A 17,001-nucleotide genomic window follows, 5' to 3' on the forward strand; every position below is an offset into this window, starting at 1 on the left:
AAAACGCCTGCAAACACGGAGAAACCCTCGGCATCAATGAAATTTAGGCCCCGTCCACACGTATCCGGAAATTTTTGCATCCGCAAATTTTTTTTTTTTTTTTTTTTTTTTTTTTTTTTTTTTTTTTTGCGGATACGGGTTGCGTCCACACGTGTCCGGAAATTTTCGTATCCGTATCCGGATATTTTCGAAAACGGTCTCCAGAGTGGAAATTTTCGAATACGCTCCGAATACGGATACGTGTGGACGGTCGTATCCGCAAATTTTCGAATACGCTGACGTAAACACGATTTTGCGCATGCTCAATAAGAAAAACTATCCGTCAAAGGGACTAGGCACTAGCGTGCATCAGGACGGATCAAGAAATTTCCGGATACGTGTGGACAGTGAAAACGATTCGAAAACGACTCGAATACGCTGCGTTTGGATGCGAACATTTTCGTATCCGCAAAAAAAAAAAAAATTTGCGGATTCAAAAATTTCTGGATACGTGTGGACGGGACCTTAATATGGCGGCTCTTCCAGCAACAACTTCGTTGTGAAGCCTTGCTAATAAGTCGAAAGTTTGATGGAAAATGCCTGACGTGGAACTGCAGTTTGAGGTTTGCGGGGCTAGCAAGAACGTCTTGCTAAAGGTCTCTAATGTTTATTATTTAATCCAAGTATCAACTAATATGTCGTCTTATTGTTATGAGTTCTAAATTAATATAAAAAGCATGGAAATTTGTTTTTCGTGTTTTATGTGAATTTGGCGCTGATTTCGACAAAAAAACGTTACAAACTAAAATAAAAATTTATAGTTGATGTCTTCTCAGTCGCACTTGTAAGTCCTGGATGCACGTGTGCATCGTAGGTTAATTGACTGCTGCTAGATCAGTTGTCGAGCGAATAGTCAAAAACCTCGAGATCAAAGTCTTCCATGTGTTTCTTAACTTTTTCCCTGGAGAGGAAAAGAAAAGGATGGTGAGGAAAGCGAAAATATAAACATAAAAATTGGGTAACATGGAGCTTGGAAAGGAAAAGAAAAGAAAAGTGAAAGACGAAAGCTATAGGAAATAAAGGCAAACGGACGAAAAAATAATCCGAATGACAACGCATAATTGAAAGGATGGACGAACGAACGAACGAACGAACGAACGAACGAACGAACGAACGAACGAACGAACGAACGAACGAATGAGTAAATGAATGAATGAATGAACATTTGAGATTTAAAAAAACGGAAAAAAAAGAAGGTAAGAAAGAATGAGCAAAGGAAAAATGGCAACAAATTTCGAGAGAGTGATTTAACGTTACTTTGATCTCATATTCCATTCACACCAGAATATATAAATCGCTTCCCTTCACAGTTCCCTGCGTCATATCTTGAAAGGTTACCGTCCCTGTGCGTCGAAGAGCGAACGGCGGTAGCCTTGCACTGGTAGAGACCTTTTTTACTCTAGCGTAGGGAGAGGAGTACATGCTCCCCCCCCCCCCCCCCCCCTCCCCCACCCACAAAAAATTGCACTCGACACAAAAATGTAATTAATTCATACGGGTTTCCTTTGGATTTGGCGGGAAAATTATACATGACCCCTCCCCCCCTCCCCCATAATCGGGACCTCGCTACGCTCCCTGTGTCTCTATCATTTCATCAAGGTCACTGTCGTCCGCTCTTCGATGCACAGGCACGGTTGCCTTTCAAGATGGCGCAGGGAACTGTCAAGAAAACTGTTCCTCACCATGTTTTCCGTGTGACGTAGTAATAGGTGTAGTGAGTCGGGAAACCGTTGAAGCGAGTTGAGACGGAACGCGTATAGGCACCCATGTTCTCGAAATACATCCAGTCACCAGGAGACAGCTGATGATACATAACATAATAGTATAATAAATACCAATATTTAAGGAATATAAAACGCGCGCGGGTGTTATTGTACTGTAATATAAACACGCTGGAAACTGTAGAGCGAGAAGCAAGCTTGCTTCTCTTGCTTCTCGAGTGCCCTAAATCTCCCAAAGTGTTTATATAACAGTACAGAGACATAAGCAGCCAATGATTTTGCGCGAGCGTCTTTCTGTCCTCTGATATAAACACGGTAGCCAGCCAATCAGCGCGGGCCTTAAATCTCAAATATTTTATAAAGCCTGACTAATAGAGTATTTTTAACAAAAGTGAATTTGATAAATAACGGAGAGAGAGTTTTTTGTTTTTTTCAAATTTTATTTATCTCTGCAAGCAGCACAAATCGACAAACGAGCGTGCGCGTGCAAGTGGGCGTGTGCGTTATAATGTTTAACAATTATTCGCCGAGACGCGAGTCTTCGAGCGGCGAGGTAAATATTCCCCAATAATCACTGAGCCTGAGGCAAATAATTGCTTTAGTATAAATACAGAGGTGATTCTTTCAAAAAAATAAAAAAAGAAGATAAAAGGCATTTTTTCCCGGTAACAGCAACAAAGCGGCTGGCCGCCATTTTGGATTTTCTCTCGAGGTGATTATCGTGTGATAGTGTGAGTTTCTTGACCAATCAGCGCGCGAGACTTTCTATAATCACCTGTGTATTCTTACTAAAGCAGCATAAGACGTAAATTGTGACCAATGAGCGCGCAGGATTAATTATATTTGCTAATTGTAAAAATACTAAACATTAATATATACTCATAAACACTGTTGCTATTGATTTACAGATTAGGGGATGAAAAGAAGGACGGCCGTGTGATGTGAAGTATGGTCGCCTCGTTGGATGGAAGAAAAGTGCTATTATTTTGCGTCTATCATACAGGGAGTGTTCGCTCAATCTTCCTATTCAGAGGGTCACGATCAAAGTAATCCCCGTCTAGAGGTGAGAGGCAAGCATTTTACCACCACGCCATCCTGACTCTATATGTTTAATGCGTTTCCCCTGGCTAAGAAAAGATTACAGTGCATACCATATATCCGTGAAAAAAATTAACTAACAAAATTGTACAAATCAGTGTAGAGTTTTGTAGGTCTACAGTCTACTGAGGTCTACTGAACTTACTAATTTGTGCAGTTTCTTACGAAGTTTTTTAAAGGATTTATGGTATGCACTTTATTGAAGAAATAGAAAACGCGCGCGCGTGCTGTGTGCAGTTATAAAGCACGCGCAGGTTGGCAGAACACGAGAGAAATGTCGAGAAGCACGACGCGTAGCGAAGTCACTTCTCTAGTGTTATGCCAATCCCTAAGTGCTTTATGACTGCACACAGCACAGCAAGCAAGTTTTTTATTTCTTTTATAAAATACAAATTACGATAACCGTTATTTTAGATAGGAATGACGCTACTGAAAGTGCGCACGCGTGCTATGTGATCTCATAAAGCACGCGCTTCCAACTGATCAAAACTCGGGATTAATAACAGTTATTTTTATAATGCATTGTATCATATACCTTTGGTAGCATACAGTTTTTGTTGACGTAGTCATGAGTACAGCAGCTTTGTCCCCAGATACTCGAGGGGTACGTCATGTTGTCATTGTGCTGCTTTAATGTCTTCGGTTTCTCGAACACGTCAAGGTCTGGATCAAGGTGCACTCTCAAAAACGAACCAAAGATTCCTTCGTCGATGTGATACATGTATCCCTAGATAGAAAACAAAACATTTCTAGAAAAAAAAACTAGTCACAATTTCTGGGACAGAAATGCTTCTCCTAACAATGGGCCTCTGATCTGCAAATATGATGACTCATAGACCCAGTATGGGAGATGGATGCTCCTAGTAATGGGCTCTTGATCTGAGAATATGATGACTCACAGACCCAGTATGGGAGATGGATGCTCCTAGTAATGGGCTCTTGATCTGAGAATATGATGACTCACAGGCCCAGTATGGGAGATGGATGCTCCTAGTAATGGGCTCTTGATCCGAGAATATGATGAATCACAGACCAAGTATGGGAGATGGATGCTCCTAGTGATGGGTTCCTGATCTGGGAATATGCTGGCTCACAGACCCAGTATGGGAGATGGATGCTCCTAGTAATGGGCTCTTGATCTGAGAATATGATGAATCACAGACCAAGTATGGGAGATGGATGCTCCTAGTAATGGGCTCTTGATCTGAGAATATGATGAATCACAGACCAAGTATGGGAGATGGATGCTCCTAGTAATGGGTTCCTGATCTGAGAATATGATGAATCACAGACCCAGTATGGGAGATGGATGCTCCTAGTAATGAGCTCTTGATCTGCAAATATGATGAATCACAGACCCATTATGGAAGATGGATGCTCCTAGTAATGGGCTCTTGATCTGAGAATATGATGAATCACAGACCAAGTATGGGAGATGGATTCTCTTAGTAATGGCCTGTAGATCTGGGAATATGAGGACTCTCAGACCAAGTAAGGGAAAAGAATGCTACTAGTAATGGGCTCCTAATCTGGGAGCATGGTTGCTTGAAGAGATGGATGCTCCTACTAGTAATGGGAAGATGTTGGCTCACAGACCCAGTGTGGGAAATAGATGCTCCTAGTAATGGGCTCCTGATCTGCACATATGATGACTCACAGACCCAGTTTGGCAGATGGATGCTACTTATAGGCTTCTTGATCTGCAAATATGATGACTGACAGATCCAGTGTGAACGATATATACTCCTAGTAATGGGTTTATATTTCTTGTTCAGAATATCGTCTTACCGTTTCTGTGTCCTCTCCATTGAATGTAACTGGAGGGCAATCATTGTCTTTTTCTTCCAGATGATGTTTCTTGATCTCTTTGACCGTGGTAACGTTTGCCACAAGCGTACACGATGTGATAGGAAAATACCTGCCTGGTTCAGCAATGATCTTCACCCCACTCCCTTCGGGAAAGTATTTGTCGAGTGCTGTGTTGACCACTTCGCAAATCTGCATTCATATAGTTTTTTTAGAAAGTTGTGTTTCTTCCACGTTTATTTACACATTTTATTAGCCAAGCTTTCGCCTTTCGCACAACTAACACATCATCAGGGCAACGTCTGGAGAGGCAATGTTTTTAAGTTACTAGAAACTACGCACGTGAAAGAGGAATCAGCCAATAAGAGAACTACACAATGAGTTAAGACGATTAAGCCATTAATTTTACCTTTTCAAAAGAGAATTGACTGGGTTTTCCAGGAAACCCTCCGCCGATGTCAAGAATTTTAAATGAAAAGCCAAGTTTCTCCTTAAAATGAAGAAATCAAGCAATCAGTCAGTCGGTCAGTCGACCACTCAGTCAGTCAGTCGGTCAGTCAATCGGTTGGTCGGTCAGTCGGTTGGTCGGTCGGTCAGTCAGTCAGTCGGTCAGTCAATCGGTTGGTCGGTCAGTCGGTCAACCAGTCAACCAGACACTCAATCAAATAATCATCAGTTTATTCAATTATCCAACCTGTCTATCAAGCAACTAACCAATCAATGATCCGTCAGGTAACTTTGATTTTCTGAATACATCAGCCAATGTACCATTCAACACCCGAATAACATACAATGAATCAAGCAATCAATCGATCAACTTTTGGATCAACTACTGAATCAGTAGACCGTTTTCTCAAGGTTGCTTGCGCATCCAACTTGACGAGACACAAAACTAGAAAATGCAAATTCAGTAAAATTGAGAAGCCAGTTTTACACTTAAAGAAGAGAATAGTCGATTTTATGAATTCTTATGGAAAAATTTCATAAAAATGTAGGACAATTCTCATTATAAAGCTTGTGTTCTGGTATCGTGGCCCGTCAAGGTCCTTAGACGTACGGTATGGACTATCTTACCCCAATGTCAAACACGTGTCTGGCATTTCTGATGGCATCTTGGTAAGGTGTTGCATCATGGCATCCACAGCCGATGTGAAAACTACAATTGGAAAAGAAATATATATCAGCACAATTATCATGAGATGGTTGCTTGGAAATGATGCGCAATGCATATTTGCATATATTTTTGCACCAAAAAGACTAATGATATGAAAGATTGACAACAGATTAAAGTGCCTATGGAGTGTGTGCAACCATGTGACTCAAAATCCTTTGAGATATGAATAGAAAACTCCAAAACGTCAAGTGATTGATAGCAAGCAATAGACCACACATTGTTTATAAAAAACTTATATTTTACAACCACCACTCCCCATGCGGGGCTCATCCCTGAGGTTCCCTCCACACGCACTACCACTACATTCTATATTTACAACATACAACACTCAACTCACATGTTGCTTTTTACGGAGGAAGGAAACCGGAGATCCCGGAGAAACCCTCGTAGCAAGGGAGAGAACATCACATCAAACAAACTCAACTCACATATGATCCAGTCTGAGCCAGGGCTCGAGGCCGGACCACAGTGGTGAGAGGCGAGCGGCAAACCACTACGCCACTCATGCCACCCATGAGATAGTATAGCTTCCTCTTTGCGACAAGCATCTGCAAGTGATGTCACCTAGTCTTAACAGCTTGAAGTCCCTGACAGATATTACATCACTATTCATTTTTGCTTTTATCGTTTGTGGCTAGCCACAAGTAAATCCCTCGTAAAATAAAAGAGATCACATCACAAACCGCCAACCGGTTGGCTTAGTTGGTTGAGCATCGGACTTTCGTGTGGGAGTTCGTGGTTCGAGTCCCGGCCGGACCAACACTCAGGGTCTTAAAATAACTGAGGAGAAAGTGCTGCTTTTGTAATTACATCTGCAAATGGTTAGACTTTCAAGTGGCTCGGATGACCACTTTAAATGGCGGTCCCGTCTCTCCACACTCATCATTACTAACCAACATAGGAGGGACGTAAAAGAACCACTGAGGATGTAAAGAAACCCTGGCAGTGACCTACCTCAGTGCCTACACTTCATACTCACCATCTCTCATGCTTGTAAATTGCATAAAAAGCAATCTGTCATTCACAACTCAATGTAAAGCGCCTTTGATTATATCCACATAGAAAGGGCGCTATATAAATCATAAATCATCATTACCTTATGCCGACGACATTCAAGCCTAAGTTCTTAGCATTGGCGAGAAGAGTGCTGCAGTCTCGAAGAGGAGCACCAAATTTGTGACCATTCTTGTTAAAACAACAACAATAACACAGGTTAATGTGCGGAACAAGTAAAGGCCGTCACCAACTACGGTACATCTTTTTATAAAGTTGTGTACTTACAGCATCGTAGACTGAATGGCGAAGCGTTGGAGAGAATCTGAGCAAAATCCTGCATGAAAGAAACCAGAATGTTTCATATATAATCGGGAGTGTCCTTGTCATCGTACTCGATAATAACGGAACCTCAGGGACTTTTGTTTGTTTGAACTCCATTGATCATTTTTTGGCCGTTCTCGGTTCACTAGTCATCAATTTTTACTACTATAACTGTATTAATTTTCCAAGACAATTCTCTATTGATTTATATCGTTAGTCAAAAGGAAATGCCTAGCATGGGACCTAGAGTCCCGTTCGCACTTTCCTTTTGGGTAGCATGTTGGTTTTGTAATTTTCCTTCCTGATTGATGCCCAATAAAAGTTGTAAAGAGGAGTGAGAGATGGATAATTAGGATGGATGAATGAATCGAATATTGGTATTTGTCGATGGCATATACTCAAAGTGGCTCTTCACTCGCTCAATCGATTTGAAACCCTGAAATTGATTTTTACAGAGGGAGGAATAGTGGAGCTCCCTCAGAAAACTCTTGGAACAGGGAGAGAACCAACAAGCAAATGTATTTTACATATAACACTGAGTTCAAGAATTGCTCTTTGGTGGGAAAAAGGGATCTCTTAAACGCCATCAGTGCTTCCCATGGAAGGATAGAGGTGCATGAATGAATGGATGGGATGTGATAAAATGGATGGACGAGATGAATGCAATAGCGTGGATGGGTGGATGGATGGGTGGATGGATGGATGGATGGATGGATGGATGGATGGATGGATGGATGGATGGATGGATGGATGGGTGGGTGGGTGGGTGGGTGGATGGATGGATGGATGGATGGATGGATGGATGGATGGATGGAAGGATGGATGGAAGGAAGGATGGATGGATGGATGGATGGATGGATAGATGGATGGATGGATGGATGAATGGACGAGATGAATGCAATAGCGTGGATGGGTGGAAGGATGGGAGAGTGGATGGATGGGTAGATGGATGGAGAGTGGGTGGATTGGATGAGATGGAATGAGATTGGATGTGACAGATGCAATAGATGTATGTTACAACTCACTCAGACTTTGGAAATAATTCCTTTATCTTGTGCAGCTCTGATTCGCAGTCAAACGTCATCATCGACACTCCAGATTCTTTTGCAAACCTTAACCACAATACGAAAAATAAATGCATCACTAAACTTATTCTATGACGGGTATTATACAGCCTGCGTACAAACGAACGTAACTGCGGTGAACCAGACTAAAGTCGGGCTGCACAAAGGCTAGCATTATTCATAGTTCTGACACCTCTTAGTTACCGTTGCTATGTCCCACAAGCTTAACAAATTATCTAGAACATCTCAGAATATGAAACTTTGATCGCGGAAAATGTATTATAAATTGTTTCAATGGTTTACTGTCATGCGAAAAGAATAGAACATTGCCTCGTAATCCTTGTAGTACTCTTTAAAACAAATACTGTGTCGCTGTTTGTGGGGCAAGATTTTAATTCCACTGAGAAAACTGCTGCAGCGATGATTGGTTCGCTATTTTCTGAGTCAGAACTATAATTTTTAAAACCCTCACAGTGTTTTTCTGCTGACCAGCAGCAACGTTGACTCAGATGAAACACGCGTTCGTGGTACTTACTTGATATAAGAGAGTTTTTTGCATGTGTGAGCGTATACGATATCCTGTGGGTTGCTGCCGTTATCTAGGGCTAATCTTATCTCTCCCTAAAATAAGAAGCAAAGAAAGAGATAGAAAGAGAAATGAAGAAAGGATTAATGACAGGAAGGAAGAAAGATGGATGAAAAAGCAAATATGTGACTGACAAATTTTTCGTTAGAGATTTGGATCATTTCTCTCTTTCGCAGGAGAAGCACCAATGCGTAGGAGATGAAAACGTATATAACGTTGAGCTTACATTTGGGCCAATTTTTCTTTTTGTGTTTGAGTGAGCTCACAGTTTAAACAACGAACGAACCGACGTTGCTTTTAACTCCGAGAGCAATTACAATCACTAAGAATAGGAAATCCTTGATCCTCATGCGGTGCGCTGATTTTGCTAGGAATTATTCTATTCTTTGTCTGTTGTGCATGTGATGCGATAGCTGCGATGTTAGGCGACTTTAAGAAAATACTTGCTATGGTTTCTTTTGTTACATCAATCAACATGGTGGCCATGTCTTTTGTCTTTTCGTATGTGACGTCATAGCCGCCATGTTGGTTGATTTTAACAAAAGATTTGCCTTGGTTTCTTTCGTTACATCAATCAACATGGCGGCTGTACCATTTGTCTTCAGTTTTTTATCGGAAACCAGCTCCAAAATTATGTGTTTTTTACAAACCTTACTCGCACAGTCAAATCCTGTGCCCATCTTGGCATAAAGACGTACAATAACTGGATCAGGATTTGCTTTAACGGCTAGAATATTGCAAAAATAATCATTATGACTAACGTCTGATTCTAGATGTTTCAATATGTGTATCTAGAGCAGTCTCCTTCACGGTTCCTCAGCCATTTTGAATAAATTATGTTAATTAACATTGAAACGAGACGAACGGTGAGTTTCTTGTTCTGTCGATTGTAACACATCGCAGTGGTCTTCTATTGTCTCGGCGGATGTCGTTAAGTTATTTTTGTTTTCCTTTTCAACTTTCCTGCTCAGTTAGTTTAGTTACTTGTTTCCGTGTTAATTATCAAAATTTATTCAATATGGCAGAGAAAATTTATAGTGCACGTGACGTCATAGCCGCCATTTTGGCTCACTTTGACAAGAAAGTTAGTCTTGTGTGTCTTTTGTCATTTCAACCAACATGGCGGCCACGTCTTTTGTCCTTTAATTCTCATTTTCACCAATAGGCAATCTGAAGATATCATTGGCGACCCGAATGAAAAACGTCTGCGCATGCTCTGAATCCGTATGCAAATTAGTCAAAACATAAGTAAATTTGACTTTCAAACATGCCTGATAAATTGGACTTTACAAAATGGCAAAACTTAGTGTCCGTGCTCGAAACTTAAGGCTAATTCTTTCATATTGTGTTTGTTAATACAGTATCTTGGTCTCACAAAAGTATACTCTCGAACTTTTTTGTATACTTGGAGGAAACAAACATTTATTTTCTCACTCAAACTCTTCAAAATTCTTAGAAAACGTGCTGAAGTGCACGCATGCGCAAACGTTTTTCTCTAGTTTCATCATTGGCTCATTTTTTAAAAAAAATCAGCAATAAATTGAAGTTGTAAATTGAACTTCGATAGGACATCATAAATCCAACTTGCATATTGTTTATTCTCTTAGGAATGAATGAAGAATACTTCTACTCTTACCGTAAAATGGGCGAATCCTTGGAAGAAGGCCAACCCACTTAAACAAGGAAAAGAAGTACTGTGAGTTCCTTGTAATGTAAGTGATGTCAAAGTTTTTGCAAAGATATACGTAAAGCTGATATTACACGGCACGATTTTCGCCTACAACTAGCCTACGACAGACGCGAGCGTGTTGTATACAATAGTTGTAGGCGAAAATCGTAGCGTCTAAACCGGCTTAAAGCTGATGTTACACGGGACGATTCGCAACGACGATTTTTCGCGATACGACTCATCAATTTTTAATACATGTTAAACGAGTCAACTTTTCGCGCAACGTTCGTTCGAAAATCAACATTTTTACCATAACTTGGAAATTTCTCGCGCGCTAATTGGCTTAGAACCATTGTCGATTAGAGGCTAGACCTACTTGTGCTTACGACATCTGTCACTCGCGCACTGAGCGAGCGGATGTAACGGCTTTTTCAAACTATTTGCTTGTCTTTTTGTTCATTTTTTTTGACTTTGTTATGGTAAAAAACAAATAAAAGTCAGTTTTCTATGGGTCTGTACTGTAATCGAATATGAAATGACGTCAAAAATGATCCAAACTTTGCAGTGAAACCACTCGTTGCGCTCGTGGTTCCACTTGAGTTTGGATCATTTTTGACGTCATTCCATGTTCGATTACAGTACAAACCCATAGAAAACTGACTTTCATTTGTTAAATTACACGCGACGATTTTTAGCGATTTGACATCGCCTCGCTTCTATGAGAGTATTGCACTGCATTTTGAATATGCGTTGCGCAAAAAAAAATCGTTGTTAAAGCTGTTATATAAATCAACTGGCATAAAATTCGCCATTCAGCGTTGCGAGTTTTTGAAATTGAATCAAAAACCACCCTAGGTATGCACTTTAACTGCCCTTTCCTCCATGCTTCGTTTTAACATTGAACAGCTTCAGATACTTAGTAATAATATATCATTCATAAACCTCGGATCGAATTAGAGCTACCATACGAGTATCCAGCTGAGCGATTTTCAATTTCTTTATTGCACAGGGTTAGCCTCAATCCTATGTAGAATAATCACGTGTTCCAGTAAAGGTCCGTGGACTTCTCAAAATGTTTGTATTGTTAAAGTTGTACATTCATTACTTTATTTTTGGTATTTGTGAACATTTAGACACTGATACGAGTCTAAGCCTGAGCAAATGAGTCTGTAATCGGTATTGTAAAAATTTGAAAATGGTCTGTCGTAATGCCCGGGGGATACTCCCCTATATTCGCTATACAGGTATGTGCCGCCAAACAGAGTATGGTTTTCAGCGATTCTACTCTGGAACAGGGTATATGAAATCACGCTCTCTCCTCTCTGGAACAGGGCATCTATTTTCACAATACAGGAACTGGGTATGGTTTTCAGCGATCTTGCTCTGGAACAGGGTATGAATTTCAGCGATTTTTACTCTGGAACAGGGTCAGGGTTCAGAGGGCTCAGCGGCACATCCCTACCCTAAACGGGAAAGAGTACCCCCCCCCCCCCCGGGTCGTAATGTCATAATTGGCGTAGGATATGTATTACCTTTTGATATTTCTCAATAATGTCGTCTAGGTTCATCACATAAAATCCATCGTCAGATTCCTGAAAAGTTAAAATGAAAACAAAACAATCTTGGATTAATTTGATATTGAAAAATCTAATTAGATAAAAATAGAGCAATTTAATTTAAATAGGCTTAATGTTTTCCCATTTAAGACCACGTGTCATTCCATAGAGTATCATTTTTTAATTTAATGGTCTCGTGGATAAGAAGAATAATAAAAAGTACCCTTACATGTGACGTCAAAGCAGCTCAATTTGGTGGAAAAAACAAATGAATTTCAATCTCATGAGAATTGGAATCCTATTGTTATGTCCTCCAAATTGAGCTGCATATACCATTCTCATAATGGCTGACGACTGCACAAAAACGAGGTCACCCAGTCATCTTGAAAAGGCTGAGCAAGGCTGCTCATTCAGAATGAATTGGATAGCGCAAATCAGGTCAAAACAAGAGGTAAATTTCTATACTTTCCTCTTATAAACGCATTTGATGTACTTTTGTATCTTGTATTGTAAACTAATGACTGGGTGACCTTGTTTTCGTGCCCTTTTCAGCCATTATGAGAACGGTGCATTCCGACATGCTGCAACTGGTCCATATTGAAACAATTTAAACAAAGAATCTTATTTTCAAGAGAGTAACAGAGTCTGAAATGCAGAAAAAATAACCCCAAGTTAATAGTGTCTATATTCTCTAAATCACTGGGTATTGTTTTTGACTCTGGTTGTTTTATGTGGTGCTTACCTCTCGTCCAGGCAAGTTTACCATGTAGTTCGCCAGATCTTCAAAAGCGACATCATCTTCAATCACAACTACTGATCCTATAGGTGAAACAAAAAAGAATGATGAATGATCGACCTAGATTGGTTTACCCAGTGCAGGGGCGTAACGAGGGATCTTGCAGAGGAGGTGCACAGGCAATGATTTGCAAAAAAAAAAAGGTAACCAAAAAAAAAAGCAGAACCAACAAGAAAAAAAAAAAAAGAAAAGAAAAGAAAAGAAAAAGAAAAATGGGTGAGTGTACCCTGTTCTCCTCCCCCCCCCCCCCCCCCCCCTGGTTACGTCCCTGCAGTGACTGACTGAGCTAGTTTTGTCATAGAAGCTTTGCACCATCTTGACGTGATGGCAGCCATAACAGAAGGCACTGAACTCTTTCTCGTTTAACGGCTCACTGAATGAATCGACCGGCCGATTGGCTAACCGACCGATCGGTTTACCCAATAACCGAGAAAAAGGGTTTACAAGAGTCTTGGAGCACACTTTTTCTATCGACCGACTAACTGAATGAACCGACCGATCGGTTTACCCAGTGACAGTGATTAACTAAACGACCTACTACGAACCTTTGCAATAATATTGAAGAACACGTTTTCGACGGACCAAGCGACCGACCGACTAAATAATTCTTTTGAATTTTTTTTGTACTTCAGTGAAAACGACAAACTTCCAAAGATGAATGAGAAAAACCAAACTGAACTTGAAGAAGAAAGGACGAGAAGGAAGTTAAGTACGACAAAGGTAAGAAAAAATATATCTAAAAAAAATACAGCATTTAAAAACTCTAATAGACCGGCTCTTGCAACACGTCGGAATGCAGCTCAATTTGGAGGACATAACAATAGGTTTCCTATTCCTATGAGATTGAAATTCTTCTGTTTTGTCCTCCAAATTGAGCTGCTTTGACGTCACATGCAAGGGGTCTATTGTATTAAAACGTTTTTTGCAAAAGTGCAGAATGTTTGGGGTTTTTTTAACAACTTTATTGGCCTTTAAAATTTCTCAACAGTAGCAAACAATAATAGTAAACAAACTAAAGAGAAAAAAGACTAAAGAAAAAAAATCTAATAATGACATGAGTAATACAAGAAAGAACGGCCAAGCGGGTGGGCGCGAACGGGACCTAGAGTCCCATGTAAAAGCCCCGTTTACACTGGCGATTTTTGGGCGATTTTTGCGGCGATTTTTGTGGCAATTTTCGGAAATATGAAATCTTTTGTCTCATCCTTCAAAAGAGACATTCGTCTAGGAAAATCTTGGTATCCTGAAAAAACTTTACAAATAAATTCTTTACCATTATTTATTATGCACAAAATCGCAAAAAAAAAAATCGCAGCAAAAATTGCTGTAAAATTTGCTAGTGTAAACGGGGCTTCATGCACCTTCGTCACCGCTAAGCCACTCAATGCATGTCACGTTCGCAAAACTGATAAAGAAACTTCACGATCTCGGCAAATTTAATTCTAAAATAAATCTTAAACAAGACAGGAAATCAAGTCCGAATATGTTGATTCATTTGTCAAAAACGTCAAGAAATTCGTATATATATATAAGTTCTTTGTTCTTTGAGAAGTGACGTTGTGTAGTTAAACGATAATAGTTTGTCAATAACTTCTATAACACACGTGTTTCCTCGAACGTTCTGGCATCAAACAAACGCTGAAATACCATTCTCCATCTTAAATCCTCACTAAATGGTCGGGGCATTCTGGATTTTCGATTTACGAGTTGAATTTTACATTTAACGTTCAGGCTGACGCACACGAGGCAAAGAATACATAATGAAACACGTGATATATCTTTTAGTCTAAATATGGAAATGCAATGTCTTTTTTCTATGGACAACGTTAATGACATTGACTGTATGAAAATAAAACAGTTCCTTGAAAGTGTTAAGTTCCTATTAAAGTAGAACAGAACTTTGGTAGAGTGAATATCATAATATATCCATGAAAACTTTGTAAGAAATTGCACAAATTAGTAAGTTCAGTAGACCTCAGTAGACCATAGACCTACGAAACTTTGCGCTAATGTATACAATTTTTTGGTATGCACTCTAAATGGTATGTACTTTAATACAAAGGAAAACTTTCTATAGGGATACAAATTTACTTAAGATTTTGTCGTTACTTTAATAGTTCCAAAGCTTTGAAACTGTGTAATTTTAAGTTTAGTTTCCAAGCTGCTACAACTTTGAACCGAACAATATTCAAATAATGAGTTTAAAAACTTTTATTAGTGTATGAAATAATAAACTATTTCCATTCTGTTCGAAAGCACACAATTGTGAAGTCATTCTATAACTATTACTTAGCTCATGTAAGAAGTTTCAATCGTTATTTAAATTTGCAATGATGATGAAAACCGTTTTGATTGCAAGAAGAACAAAGATAGGAAGCAAACGAGAAGTAAAATCATATATGATCAGATCATTAATTCAGGCCGTTACTAGTGTAGGTTATGTAATATACCAATTGTACTCAACATCAAAGATGATATCGTGATTCCGAGAAAATTCTCTATCTTCTTTAAAAATTAATATTGCGTGTCTTACCGGACTCAATAGAAGATTAAAGCTTTTTTTTCACTTAAGAGGATAAAAAGAAGGTGATGATAATGGTTGTATATAAAGAGAAAAGAGAGAAGAAAGAGGAGAAGTAAAAAAAGCAGTCAAAAAAAGATGAAGATGGCGAAGAAGAAGAAGACGAAGAAGAAGAAGAAGAAGAAGAAGAAGAAGACGACGACGACGAAGAAGAAGAAGAAGAAGAAGAAGAAGAAGAAGAAGAAGAAGAAGAAGAAGAAGAAGAAGAAGAAGAAGAAGAAGACTGAATTCTGAATTCTGTTTATCGCAAAACTTCTTTCCCTTGGCGTTTAACAATTTTCCTGGTCCATCTGTCCTCTCCTAAAAGTTCTACCAAATAAATTGAATCATAAGAAAGGCAACAAGATATTTCCTTACCTCTTACGTTATAATCCATACCAGCAGTCTACGAACTAGCTACCTGGACGAGATTGTTCGCCGGCGTTTGCTTGTAACCTCGTAGAAAATGTTACATAACCGAGATTGCATCAGTCATCCATGCTCCTAACTTGTTTATTTTGATAGTTATTGTTTAAGATTTGCATAGACAACAATGGATAAAACAGATATGTCACATATCTGATTGACGTCTAACAATTGTCATCTTACGCAACTCGATTTAAATACAGTAGAACCCCGCTCTAAGGACACCCGCTTAATAAGGACACCTCGTTATTAAGGACAGGTTTCAAAGTCCCAACGAAAGCTCCATACATTTTCTGTTAAATTAACCCGCTTTATAAGGACGCCCGTTAATAAGTACAAAGGACACATTTCTAGCACCTGAATGACAGATTCCATACAAAATCAACCCCGCATTAAGGACACTTGAAATTTGAAGACGCCTTTACTGTATTTGTTTATTGATATAATGAGCATAATACTGAATATATTGTCAGTTTTTTATAAATTCCGAATTTTATTAGAAGATTGTGGATTGTGCGATTTTTTGCTTATAATACACTATATAATTTACCTTTTCATCACTACTTAATAGGGACTCTACGGAGGACAATCTGGGATTTAATTGTGCTCTCTTGTACAATCAGAATCGAGTAATTTTGTTGAGTGTATTATAAGCTGCGAAAACGTGCAGACGAAGTTTGGAAACATTTCAGCCAGGGCGAGACCCCAAAAATATTGTAAAATCTGCAGAAAATTACGAATTGCTTAAATCGAATTCTGACAACGAAAATGACTTATTGGGTTCTTTAAAATAACTCCTCACTATTTTCGTTGAATCAGGGGCTCTATCCGGTGACTTTAAAGGAATTTTACTTCATAGGTTTTTGAGATATCATTTTTAGAAATATTTCCATCACTAGTGTTTGAAATATATCCATCACTCGAAAACAATAAAAGCACGAGGACTACGGCCAACGGCCTCGTGCTTTCTCAAATGTTTGCTCGTGTTTGGAAACCTTAATGAAACACTCGCACTCGTTTTTGAAATATTACTTGCCCAGCCCAAGCTAGGTTTCTGTGGTGTCGCTGTTAGATCTAAGTTTTTGGCGTAGTTTTCTTTGTCCTAGATTTGTTTATATAAGTGTTCTATAGCTTTTGTTTCACTCGTTTCAGTCTAAGTATTTCGTCATTGTTAGCCTAGTCCCTTAGG

The 17,001-nt window shown here is 39.3% G+C and overlaps 1 protein-coding gene across 1 annotated transcript; it reads right to left on the bottom strand.

Annotated features, from left to right (window-relative positions):
- Positions 1-723: 723 nt before the first annotated feature.
- LOC116301949 (ornithine decarboxylase) lies at positions 724-15,831 on the bottom strand. The gene is made up of 15 exons (XM_089027872.1): positions 15,765-15,831; positions 12,773-12,849; positions 12,007-12,066; positions 10,442-10,478; positions 9,456-9,532; positions 8,755-8,840; positions 8,181-8,267; positions 7,120-7,168; positions 6,935-7,023; positions 5,739-5,820; positions 5,074-5,154; positions 4,647-4,856; positions 3,394-3,585; positions 1,722-1,840; positions 724-940 (listed from the first exon to the last, which is right to left on the bottom strand). The coding sequence occupies exons 1-15, from the start codon at positions 15,781-15,783 to the stop codon at positions 874-876; spliced, it is 1,332 nt and encodes a 443-aa protein (XP_088883998.1). The 5' UTR covers positions 15,784-15,831; the 3' UTR covers positions 724-873.
- Positions 15,832-17,001: the final 1,170 nt, after the last annotated feature.

The sequence above is a fragment of the Actinia tenebrosa genome, unplaced genomic scaffold, assembly GCF_029948245.1.
Source record: "Actinia tenebrosa isolate PJP-AT-01 unplaced genomic scaffold, QUT_ActTen_1.0 PGA_scaffold12__29_contigs__length_12842862, whole genome shotgun sequence".
Classification (NCBI taxonomy): domain Eukaryota; kingdom Metazoa; phylum Cnidaria; class Anthozoa; order Actiniaria; family Actiniidae; genus Actinia; species Actinia tenebrosa.